The 12,454-nt window shown below is 38.3% G+C and overlaps 1 protein-coding gene across 1 annotated transcript in view; it reads right to left on the bottom strand.

Annotated features, from left to right (window-relative positions):
- The window catches only part of NUP37 (nucleoporin 37), a 71,482-nt gene that overhangs the window by 38,637 nt on the left and 20,391 nt on the right, over window positions 1-12,454 (bottom strand). Inside the window, exon 4 of the mRNA XM_037847899.1 lies at window positions 1,337-1,409. Coding sequence (XP_037703827.1) covers window positions 1,337-1,409 — 73 coding nt within the window. The remainder of the gene's footprint in view (window positions 1-1,336; window positions 1,410-12,454) is intronic.

The raw sequence follows: 12,454 nt of genomic DNA, 5'->3' as shown, positions 1-12,454 counted from the left end.
GTGGGGTACAAGATCAACACCCCAAATCAGTAGCAATGAAAAACTGGAAGAAGAAATTAAGAAAAAATTTCCACTCAATAGCAACTAAAAGAATTAAATATCTAGGAATAAATCTAACCAAGGATGTAAAGGACTTATACACAGAACACTAAAAGACATTGCTAAGAGAAATCAAAGAAGACATAAATAAATGGAAGAATATTCCATGTTCAAGGACTGGAAGACTAAATATCATTAAGATGTCAATACTTCCCAAAGCAATGTATAATTCAACACAATCCCAATCAAAATTACAACAATGTCCTCTGCAGAACTGGGAAAGCCAATCATCAAATTTACATGGAAATGTATGGGGCCCTGAATAACTAAAACCATCTTGGAAAAGAAGAATGAAGTTGGAGGACTCACACTCTCCAATCGTAAAACTTACTGCAAGCTACAGTAATCAAAACAGCATGGTAGTGGCACAGGGACAGACATGTAGATCAACAGAATAGAACTGAGAGCTCAGAAATCAACCCAGCTGGTTTTTGACAGGGTAGCAAAGACCACTCAACTGGGAAAAAACAGTTTCTTCATTTGCCAAAAAAAAAGAGGAGGACCTTACCTCACACCACTCAAAATGGATTGCAGAAGTAAATATAGAGCTAGCTAGTTTGTTAAGAAGGTGAAACAGCAGCCTACCCAATAGGAGAAAATATGTGGAAACCACATATCTGATAAGGGTTTTATATCCAGTATATATAAAGAAATCCTTCAACTTAACAGCAAAAAGACAAACAACTCAATTGAAAAATTGACAAAAGATTTGAACAGACATCTCTCCAAAGATACATTAACGGCCAGAAAGCACAGGAAGATGCTCAACATAAGGAAACAAGCACAAAGATGTCACCTCTACTAAGTGGTAGAGCTGGGTTTCAAACACAGGCTGTCTGGCTCCTGTGTCATTGTTCTTAACCACTTTGTAATTCTCTGTTGTGCTATGCTGTAGCAATCATTTTTCCCCTTGAAGCTCATCTCTTACTTGATGTGTACGCATGTCTATTATGTCCCTACTATACCCAACTGCAAATTTCTAATACTTCTCCCATTTGCTGTGTCTGCCTAATATTTCAATTTAATAAGTGATACCAGATTTTTAATCTATAGTTGTTACTAGGAACCTGGTAATCATAGCCTAAAATAGAAGCAAAGAGACCCTAAATTACATGCTTTAAAAGATGACCATAAAACATCATTTTGAATTGAGGTAAATGTAATTTAAAAAGCAAAAAATAACAAAAATGTCTTAAAATAAACTCTAAAGATTTATAAATTATAGTTTTCCATATACCTTGTATTCATTTTTATCCTGAAGATCTGAAGTAAATAATCTAATGTTCATATCAGCAGCTGAAGTACAAAATCTGGAAGAATAAAAACAAAAACAACAAAAAAAATATTTTTAGTCCCTCAAGTGAAAGTCCCCTTGCCCCCAAATCAGCAAAGTTACTATCATAACTCATTATCATACTTTTTTAGGGGACGGAGGTGAGGCATGTCATATGGCCATTACTGAGAGTAGGAAGCATTTTAACAATTTTTCTTGAAAATGCACAAAATATTAACATATTGTGGATTTGTCTCAAAAATGTAGAATTTTATACTAAATCAACATATGAATTTAATTTTAAGCATTTTCTTAAAAGTAGGAAAGGATGGATTTTTAAAAAGTATCTTCATTTTAGTCAGGCCAATAAGAGACATTAAAAATATAAATCTGGACTTAGTCTTTGTCTTCTTCAGTTACTCACAAGCTTTCTTAGTTTTTCTATTCCTGCAAATAAATTAAATTAGATGACAGAAGATACTCTTTTTATACCTATAAAAGCTGGTATATTTATACCCATTAAAAGCTGGAGTATTACTTGTACTGACCCTAAACCTTTAAGACCTTTTTTTAGTGGTTCAGCAATGGATATTACATTAAAAAGCAAAACCTAAGCAACAAACAATTCTTACCTTTAACCCTAAAATTTCTAGATTCTCAGCACATGACGTAATGGCTTAGGAAGAAACAGAAATTATATTTATATATTGAAAAAAACAAAATTTCCAATTGTTCTTTGGTAAGAAGCATATTATAGGGGTCTAAACTTCTTTAGTTCAGACTAAAGTTAGCCATTTTTCTCAATTCATAAAATTTAAGGACTTCTCTAAAGCAAGGCTCCTATTCTTCTGCACCTCTTCTCAGAAATTTCTCAAGAGCCATAGTAGGAATCAGATATAAGCTAACAGGGAACTCCCTTCCCTTTTCCAAGGTTTTCTTAGAGGTGAAATGAAGAGCTGCAGGGAAATAAAAATCGTACCTCTTCTTACCCCCCAAATTGGGACAAGTGGTTTACAAGTGTTCATAATCAGGGTTCGAATTTCTTTGTGTGAGAGGAGTGTGTGTGTGTGTGTGTGTGTGTGTGTGTGTGTGCGTGCACATGCACATGTGTATGTGACAGGGATGGATGCTCTTAGGAAATATCCTCATTTCCTGGATATAACATTGAGTAATTTATAGGTAGCTTTGCAGTTTATAATTTTAGAAGTTTCATCATATACCTTACAAATAAGAAACACGAAATTTTCATGAAGGTTATTTTCTAGTGTAAATCTTAAAGGGTTTATATGAAAGAGCACAATCTGCATTATATTAGCACACAGTTTGTTTTGCATGTCTATGTATTTTTACAGTGCAGAAGAATGTCATTCTATCTGTAGTGGATTGAGTAGTGGCTCCTAAAAGATATATCCAAGTCTTAAGTCTAAGCACCTGTGAATGTGACCTTATTTGGAAATAGGGTCTTTCCAAATATAATTAAGTCAAAGATCTCAAGATGAGATCATCCTGGATTTAGGATGGGTCCAGGGACTAGTATCCTTAGAAAAGACAGAAAAGAAGAAACACAAGAGAGAAGGTGATGTGAAGATGGAGGCAGAGATTGAAGTGTGCATCTACAAGCCAAGGATTACCAGCCACCACCACAAGCTAGGAGAGAGACATGGGTCATAGTCTCCCTTAGAGTCTCCAGAAGGAACCAATCCAATTGACACCTTGATTTTGACTTCTGGCCTCCAAACCTATGAGAGAATAAATTTCTGTTGTTTTGTGGCTTAAAACAATATACAAAATGCAAAATAAACTGTGCACTAATGTAATGCAGATTGTGCTCTTTCATATAAACCCTTTAAGATTTACACTAGAAAATAACCTTCATGAAAATTTTGTGTTTCTTATTTGTAAAGTACATGATGAAACTTCTAAAATTATAAACTGCAAAGCTACCTATAAATTACTCAGTGTTATATCCAGGAAATGAAGATTTTCCTAAGAGCATCCATCCCTGTCACATACACATGTGCATGGGCACACACATACACACACTCCTCTCACACACAAAAAAACGATCATATGGATGTTTCCTTCATAACAATGATGTTCATTAACCTGTACATACCTATACTATACACTTTTAAGCATGTGTGTTGTATTTCATACACACACACACATACACACACATATATATAAAAGGAAAAGCTATAATAAAGAATCTGACTCATGTCTCTCTCCTAGCTTGTGGTGGCGGCTGGCAATCTTTGGCTTGTAGATGCGCACTTCAATCTCTGCCTCTATCTTCACATCACCTTCTTTCTTATGTTTCTTCTTTTCTGTCTTTTCTAAGGATACTAGATCCTGAAACCATCCTAAATCCAGGATAATCTCATCTTAAGATCTTTGACTTAATTATATCTGGAAAGAACCTATTTCCAATTTGTTACAGCAGCCCTAGGAAACTAATACACTATCCAAAACAGCATATAAATATATGAATATTTCATTAAATATCTTAATAGATGTTGAGTGTTAAAATTATTTCCTAAAAATCTGCCACATTCTACAAAGTAGATTTTCATTTGATTAACCAGTTCAGCCTAGTCTCATCTCTATCACTAGTAGCCATATGACTTGAAGATGGCACTTCACTGATCAAGGTCTGTTTCCTTGTCCATAAAGTGAAGTTTATTTCTAAGGTCTTATTGTTCATAAATGCAAGGATCCTGTCACTCCTGTTCTAAAATGCAAATGTACACTTCCATCTTTAATTTAATCTAATAGGTACCTATACCTAATTAACAATGAATCAGAAAAATGGTGTTTTGATTTGGGACATTACAAGTAGGAGGAAAGAAAGAGGACAAAACCCAACCAGACCCACTTTATAATTTAACTATGATCCTGATGGCTACTAATATGCTTTGGAAAACAAACATTCCCTCTGTGTGGCTTCTGGCATTTTCATAGTTATCACAGACTGCTTAATAACCAAGTTCTGATACCAGGTCCTTTCCCTTTTCAGTCCAACATCCCCAGTCTAGGCTAGTCTACCTTCCTTTGGTTCAGTCCATCTCCCTCTCCATCCTTCACTCTTCTCTTGCAGGTAGAAGAAACAAGGAGAGAAAAAGGAAAAGGAGGAGAAAGAAGTTTAAGAAATGTTGATGAGATGTATGCCAGCTGCTATGGCAAAAGTATGTTACGGGTACAACCATTTTAGAAAACTGTTTGGAATTATCTACTCCAAGGTATATATTTAAAGTAATACAGGCATATGCATACCATGATACATGCACAAGAATGTTCACAGCAGCATTATTCATAACCCCAAACTGGAAACAACTCACATGTCTACCCACAGTAGCATGGATAAATTGAACTATATTCACAATAGACTATTATGCAGTAATATAAATGAATAACTAGATCTATAACATAGATGAACCACACACACAATGTCAAGTGAACTGAAGCAGTACATAAAGAATACATATGGTATGATTCCATTTGTAAGAAAGTTAAAAAAAAAAGATAAAACTAAACTATACTGATTAGGAATGCATAAATACCTAATGAAACTATAAAGAAAGGCAAGAACATAATTATCATAATAATCATGAAAATGATTAGTTTTAAGGAGAAGGGAGAAGGTCATGATTATAGAAGGGGACCTGGGGTGATGGTAATGTTCTACTTCTTGATCTAGGTGATGATCACATGGATGTTTTCCTTTATACCACTGACGTTCGTTAACCTGTACATACGTAGACTATACACTTTTTTTTTTCATTTTTATTCAGATTGTTCAGATACCATACAATTATCCAAAGATCCAAAGTGTACAATCACTTGCCCCTGGGTACCCTCATACAGCTGTGCATCCATCACACTTAATTTTTGTTCAATTTTTAGAAACTCTTCACTACTCCAGACAAGAAATAAAGTGAAAGATGAAAAAAGAAAAAAAGAAAAGGAAACTCTAATCCTCCCCTATCCCTAACCAACCCCCCTCTATTGTTGACTCGTAGTATTGATATAGTACATTTGTTACTGTTTATGGAAAATTGTTGAAATACTACTAACTGTAGTATATAGTTTGTAATAGGTATATAGTTCTTCCCTATATGCCCCTCTATTATTAACTTCTAATTGTATTGTCATACATTTGTTCTGGTTCATGGAAGTGATTTCTAGTATTTGTACAGTTGATCATGGACATTGCCCACCATAGGATTCAGTTTTATACATTCCCATCTTTTGACCTCCAGCTTTCCTTCTGGTGACATATGACTCTGAGCTTCCCCTTTCCACCTCATTCACACACCATTCGGCGCTGTTAGTTATTCTCACATCTTGCTACCAACGCCCCTGTTCATTTCTAAACATTTAAGTTCATCCTAATTGAACATTCTGCTCATACTAAGCAACCACTCCCCATTCTTAAGCCTCATCCTATATCTTGGTACCTTATATTTCATGTCTATGAGTTTACATATTATAATTAGTTCCTATCAGTGAGACCCTGCAATAATTGTCCTAATGTGCCTGGCTTATTTCACTCAGTATATTGCCCTCGAGGTTTTGTCATCAACCCATTTTTTTTTTTAATATGGTTTTGTTCACTCACTATACATTCCATCCCAAGTAAATAATCGATGGTTTTCTGCATGGTCATACATTTATGTGTTCACCACCTTCACCACTATCTATATAAGAGCATCTACATTTCTTCCACAAGGCAGGAGGGATAGTCAAAGAAGGTAGAGAGGCAAAAGAAAGAGGAAAAAAAAATGACAGCTAGGAAGCAGCAAAAGGAAAAATAACCTTAAATCAAAGTAGAGTAAAGAATCAGACAATACCACCAATGTCAAGTGTCTAACATGCCTCCCCTATCCCCTCCTCTTATCTGCATTCACCTTGGTATATCACCTTTGCTACATTAAAGGAAGCATAATACAATGATTCTATTAGTTACAGTCTCTAGTTTATGCTGACTGCATCCCTCCCCCAATGCCTCCCCATTTTTAACACCTTGCAAGGTTGACATTTGCTTGTTCTCCCTCGTAAAAGAACATATTTGTACATTTTATCACAATTGTTGAACACTCTAGATTTTACCAAGTTACACAGTCCCAGTCTTTATCTTTCCTCCTTTCTTCTGGTGTCTCACATACTCCCCACCTTCCTCTGTCAACCGTATTCATAGTTATCTTTGTTCAGTGTACTTACATTGTTGTGCTACCACCTCCCAAAACTGTGTTCCAAACCACGCACTCCTGTCTTCTACAAACCTGTAGTGCTCCCTTTAGTATTTCCTGTAGGACAGGTGTCTTGTTCACAAAGTCTCTCATTGTCTGTTTGTCAGAAAATATTTTGAGCTCTCCCTCATATTTGAAGGACAGATTTGCTGGATACAGGATTCTTGGCTAGCAGTTTTTCTCTTTCAGTATCTTAAATATATCACACCACTTCCTTCCTGCCTCCATGGTTTCTGCTGAGAGATCCGCACATAGTCTTATTAAGCTTCCTTTGTATGTAATGGATCGCTTTTCTCTTGCTGCTTTCAGGATTCTCTCTTTGTCTCTGACATTTGATAATCTGATTATTAAGTGTCTTGGCATAGGCCTATTCAGATCTCTTCTGTTTGGAGTAAGCTGCGCTTCTTGGATCTGTAATTTTATGTCTTTCATAAGAGATGGGAAATTTTCATTAATTATATCCTCTATTATTGCTTCTGCCCCCTTTCCCTTCTCTTCTCCTTCTGGGACACCAATGATACGTACATTATTGTACTTTGTTTCATCCTTGAGTTCCCGGAGACGTTGCTCATATTTTTTCATTCTTTTCTCCATCTGCTCCTTTGCGTGTAGGCTTTCAGGTGTTTTGTTCTCCAGTTCCTGAGTGTTTTCTTCTGCCTCTTGAGATCTGCTGTTGTATGTTTCCATTGTGTCTTTCATCTCGTGTTGTGCCTTTCATTTCCATAGATTCTACTAGTTGTTTTTTTGAACTTTTGATTTCTGCCATACACATGCCCAGTGTTTCCTTTACAGCCTCTATCTCTTTTGCAATATCTTCTCTAAACTTTTTGAATTGATTTAGCATTAGTTGTTTAAATTCCTGTATCTCAGTTGAAGTGTACGTTTGTTCCATTGACTGGGCCATAACTTTGTTTTTCTTACTGTAGGTTGTAATTTTCTGTTGTCTAGGCATGGTTTCCTTTGTTATCCAAATCAGGTTTTCCCAGACCAGAACAGGCTCAGGTCCCAGAGGGAAGAAATATTCAGTATCTGGTTTTCCTGAGGGTGTGTCTTAGAAAATTGCTCCACCCTTTGATGCCTCGGGTCACTGTGCTTTTCTGCCCAGCAGGTGATGCCTGTTAGCCTATAATTCTTGACTGGTGTGAGGAGATATGGCCGTGTTGCTCCAGGCTCTGGGGTCTGGTTCTGAGTGGAAAGGGCCCCACCCCTTTCCTCGTAGAGAAGACAGACCCCCCAGGTGGAGGTCATTAGCATTTCAGTGGTCTCACTCTCTGCTTGTGCTGTCTCCACCCTTCCCAGAGTCACAGCCCTGGAAACTGAAAATGACTGGGGCTTTCTCCACTGAGCCGAAAAAGAAAAAGATAGTCCCCTTCAGACCCAGTCCAAGGCGACCCTCCGGCTCTCCCAGGTCAGTCGTCACCCAAAGCCTCTGTCTGTTTTTTGGGGATGCATACCTGTAGTGAGAAGTTCACAGTCGCTACTTAAAACCCCAGTTGGGACTCAGCTGAGCTGTATTCACTTGCTGGGAGAGAGCTTCTCTCTGGCACCACGAGGCTTTGCAGCTCGGGCTATGGGGGAGGGGGTCTCACGACTTGGTTCCGCAGGTTTTACTTACAGATTTTATGCTGTGTTCTCAGGCATTCCTCCCAATTCAGGTTGGTGTATGATGAGTGGATGGTCTCGTTTGTCCCCCCGCAGTTATTCTGGATTATTTACTAGTTGTTTCTGGTTTTTTATAGTTGTTCCAGGGGGACTACTTAGCTTCCACTCCTTTCTATGCCGCCATCTTGCCCGCAGCCGACTATACACTTTTAAGCATGTATGTTATATTTCATGCACACACACACATACACACATATATATAAAAAGAAAAACTATAATAAAGTTTATTCTACTTAATTCTCCTCTCTTCAATTTTGTCCCAATATTGTTTTGGGCACTTATTATTCCCTCACTCAAGCAACCCTAGAACAAATTTAATAGCAACATGGAAGGCCTCCCAAAGTAGACTTCCTCCAAGTTATACCACAAAAAAATCATTTTTAAATCTTTGTTCAAAATGTCACCTCTAAAACAGATAAAGGTTATTTTAGAACATTTTTAAAATAAATATCAAAAGCAAGAGGGTTGTAAAGAATGTAGGAGAAAGAGGCTAAGTTCAGAAAAAAATTGAGGAGCTAGCAGTCAAAAAATACTTATTAAAAAAAATTAATGAAAGAATCTTACTAGGATTAATGTTTTTTTAAAAAACTTGCAAAACTTTTACGGCCAGCCCTGTGTTGGTCCATTTTTCTCTCAATCTTTGCTACTTTAGTTTATATATGTTAGGGTATTTAAATCCCCCTAATCAAACCAGAAAAACTCCAAGAAACCAAGTAAAGTGAACTGTAATCTCCAGCCACTGTGAAAAAAAAAGCAAGTGGGGATAGAAAAGGGGAGGGAGACAGGGAGAGAGGGAACATGACTTATGGCAACTAAATACTAAAGATAAAACCACCAGGAAGAGGTTCTTTCTAACTGTAAAAATAAATGCTAATGATGGTAAGAGAGAGAATAAATTATACCTCAGGCACCCAGACAGACCTTGACAGACCAATATGCAGTCATGAAAAAATACTATTTACTTATTTGGGAATACCATGAAAAAAAAATGTAAAGTAAAAAAAAGTATATAAATTTGCATATATAGTTTAACTACAATTATAAAAAATTATCCATTAAAAAAAGGAAAGGGAATTGGGTATATAGGTGGCATTTTTTTTCCATTTTTACATTCCTGTATTTTCTAAATTTAATATAAGCACATATTATTTTTATAATAAAATATATATTTGAAAACACCAAAATTTTGCTGTCAGCTTGCTCTAAAAATATTGTCTTTAAAATGAATGGCCCCAATCAAGATGGCAGAGTATGATACTTCTGGGCTTGTCCTCCCTCAGAAGCTTTTAACAACCAGCAAGAATTGGCAGAAACATCTTTCTCAAAGCTCCAGAAAACAGCTAAAGGAACACAGTAATAGGGTGTGTCAAATCAAGAAAAAGGCTACTTAAAAATGGTAGGATTTTCAGGTGCCCTCATTGGCCTTTCCCCTACTCCTCACCAGCTAGGCATGAAACTGACCTGCACCCCCAGTATAGATCCCTGGTCCCAGTACCAGAGAGACTACTGGGAGCTTACAAGTCTGGCCCAACTGTCTGATGGTGGCATGAGGGACTCACCATCTCAGAATATCCTCTGTGTGTAGAAGGTGGCTCATAGTGCTCTCCAGCAAGTACTATGGGAGAGCAGGTAAGTCGTACTATGTGGAGCAAGGGACTGCCGGCTTTAGAAAATACAATGCAGTGCCCAAGGACAAGAGAAAACTGTTTCCTAAAGAAGAAGGGACATCTGTATCCAATGGGGGAATTTCTAGGCCCACACATGCATGCCCAAGACAAGAATATGCACAGAAAGGACCAGGGAAGCCTCTATGCTTTGGCCTGGAGCTATTCTCTAAGCTTGTATGGATAAGCCCTGAAGGATAGCACTTAAAAAGATCAATCTGGAGAGGCTGGGAAAGTTGTGTTCTTTTTCCCCTGGCATTCAAGGAAAGCTCTGTCCTAACACTAGCTGGATACAGTCTTAAGGAACAGACACTCTATAGACTAAATTCCAGCAAGAACACATTAAAATATCAAAATGCCCAGGTTTCAACAAGAATCTATGAAACATACAAAAAAATAGGAAGTGCTGACCCAAGTAAAAGAGAAAATTAAAATACTTAGAAACCATGAATGAGGAGGACAATACCCGGGGACATACAAGGTAAAGACTTACAAAGAACAAAACAAAAACAGACAAAGAACTAAAGGAAATCAGGAAAATGATAGATGGATACAAAAAAAAAATATATCAATAGAGAGATGGAAACTATGAAAAGGAGACAAACAGAGCTGATGACCACAGTAATAGAAAATTTCCCTTGAGGGGTTAAACAGCAGATTGGAGCTGTCAGAAGAAATCAGTGAACTTGGAGATAAGACAAATTAAATCATCCAGTCTGAGAAGCAAAAGGAAGAAAGAATAAAGAAAAGTAAACAGAGCCCAACATCACATATACCAATATACACACAGTGGGAGTCCCCAAAGGAGAAGATAGAAAGGAGCAGAGGGAATAAGAAAAAAATACAATGGCTCAAAGCCTCCCAAATTTAATGAAAGACCTAAATATACATATCAAGATGCTCAGCATAAGCCATACTGGAAAAACCCAAATAGAACCCATGCCATGGCAAAATTATAGTCAAATAGTTGAAATTCAAATATAAAGAGAGAATTCTGAGAGGCAAAAGAGAGAAGCAACATGTTAAGTACAAAGAGGCCTCAGTAGGATTAAGTTCCAATTTCTCATTGGAAACTATGTAGGCAAGAAGGCAATGAGATGACATTTAAAGTGCTGAAAGCGGAAAACTGCCAACAAAAAATTCTGTATGTCAAAACTGTCTTTCAAAAATAAGGAAGAGATCAAGATTAAGACATTTCTAGATAAAAACTAAGGGAGGTTTCTATAGCTGGCCGCAACCGTGAGGGCATCCTCTCCTGTGTTACTCCTACAGGAAAGTAGGTAGAAAGCCAGGAACTGCGTGGACTGGACACCACAGAGCAATCTGACTTTGGGCATACTTCATACAACACTCATGAAAACATGGAACTGCTGAGATCAGCGAAATCTGTAAGTTTTTGTGGCCAGGGGACCCGCGCCCCTCCCTGCCAGGCTCAGTCCCGTGGGAGGAGGGGCTGTCAGCTCCGGGAAGGAGAAGGGAGAACTGCAGTGGCAGCCCTTATCGGAAACTCATTCTACTGATCCAAACTCCAACCATAGATAGACTGAGACCAGACACCAGAGAATCTGAGAGCAGCCAGCCCAGCAGAGAGGAGACAGGCATAGAGAAAAAAAACAACACGAAAAACTCCAAAATAAAAGCGGAGGATTTTTGGAGTTCTGGTGATAATAAAAAGGGGAAGGGTAGAGCTCAAGCCCGAGCTCAGGCCCTGAGGCGCATATGCAAATCCCGAAGAAAAGCTGATCTCTCTGCCCTGTGGACCTTTCCTTAATGGCCCTGGTTGCTTTGTCTCTTAGCATTTCAATAACCCATTAGATCTCTGAGGAGGGCTTTTTTTTTTTTTTTTTAAATCCTTTTTTCTTTTTCTAAAACAATTACTCTAAAAGCCCAATACAGAAAGCTTCAAAGACTTGCAATTTGGGCAGGTCAAGTCAAGAGCAGAACTAAGACAGCTCTGAGACAAAACGCAATAATCCAGTGGCTGAGAAAATTCACTAAACACCACAACTTCCCAAGAAAAAGGGGGTGTCCGCTCACAGCCATCATCCTGGTGGACAGGAAACACTCCTGCCCATCGCCAGCCCCATAACCCAGAGCTGCCCCAGACAACCCAGTGTGACGGAAGTGCTTCAAATAACAGGCACACACCACAAAACTGGGCGTGGACATTAGCCTTCCCTGCAACCTCAGCTGATTGTCCCAGAGTTGGGAAGGTAGAGCAGTGTGAATTAACAAAGCCCCATTCAGCCATCATTTCAGCAGACTGGGAGCCTCCCTATACAGCCCAGCAGCCCAGAACCGCCCTGGGGGGACGGCACTCACCTGTGACATAGCACAGTCATCCCTCAACAGAGGACCCGGGGTGCACGGCCTGGAAGAGGGGCCCACTTGCAAGTCTCAGGAGCCATACGCCAATACCAAGGACTTGTGGGTCAGTGGCAGAGACAAACTGTGGCGGGACTGAACTGAAGGATTAGACTATTGCAGCAGCTTTAAATCTCTAGGAT

The sequence above is a fragment of the Choloepus didactylus genome, chromosome 8 (genome assembly GCF_015220235.1).
Source record: "Choloepus didactylus isolate mChoDid1 chromosome 8, mChoDid1.pri, whole genome shotgun sequence".
Classification (NCBI taxonomy): domain Eukaryota; kingdom Metazoa; phylum Chordata; class Mammalia; order Pilosa; family Megalonychidae; genus Choloepus; species Choloepus didactylus.
Note: the sequence above shows the minus strand (reverse complement) of the source record. Positions and strands in the feature narration are given on the sequence as shown.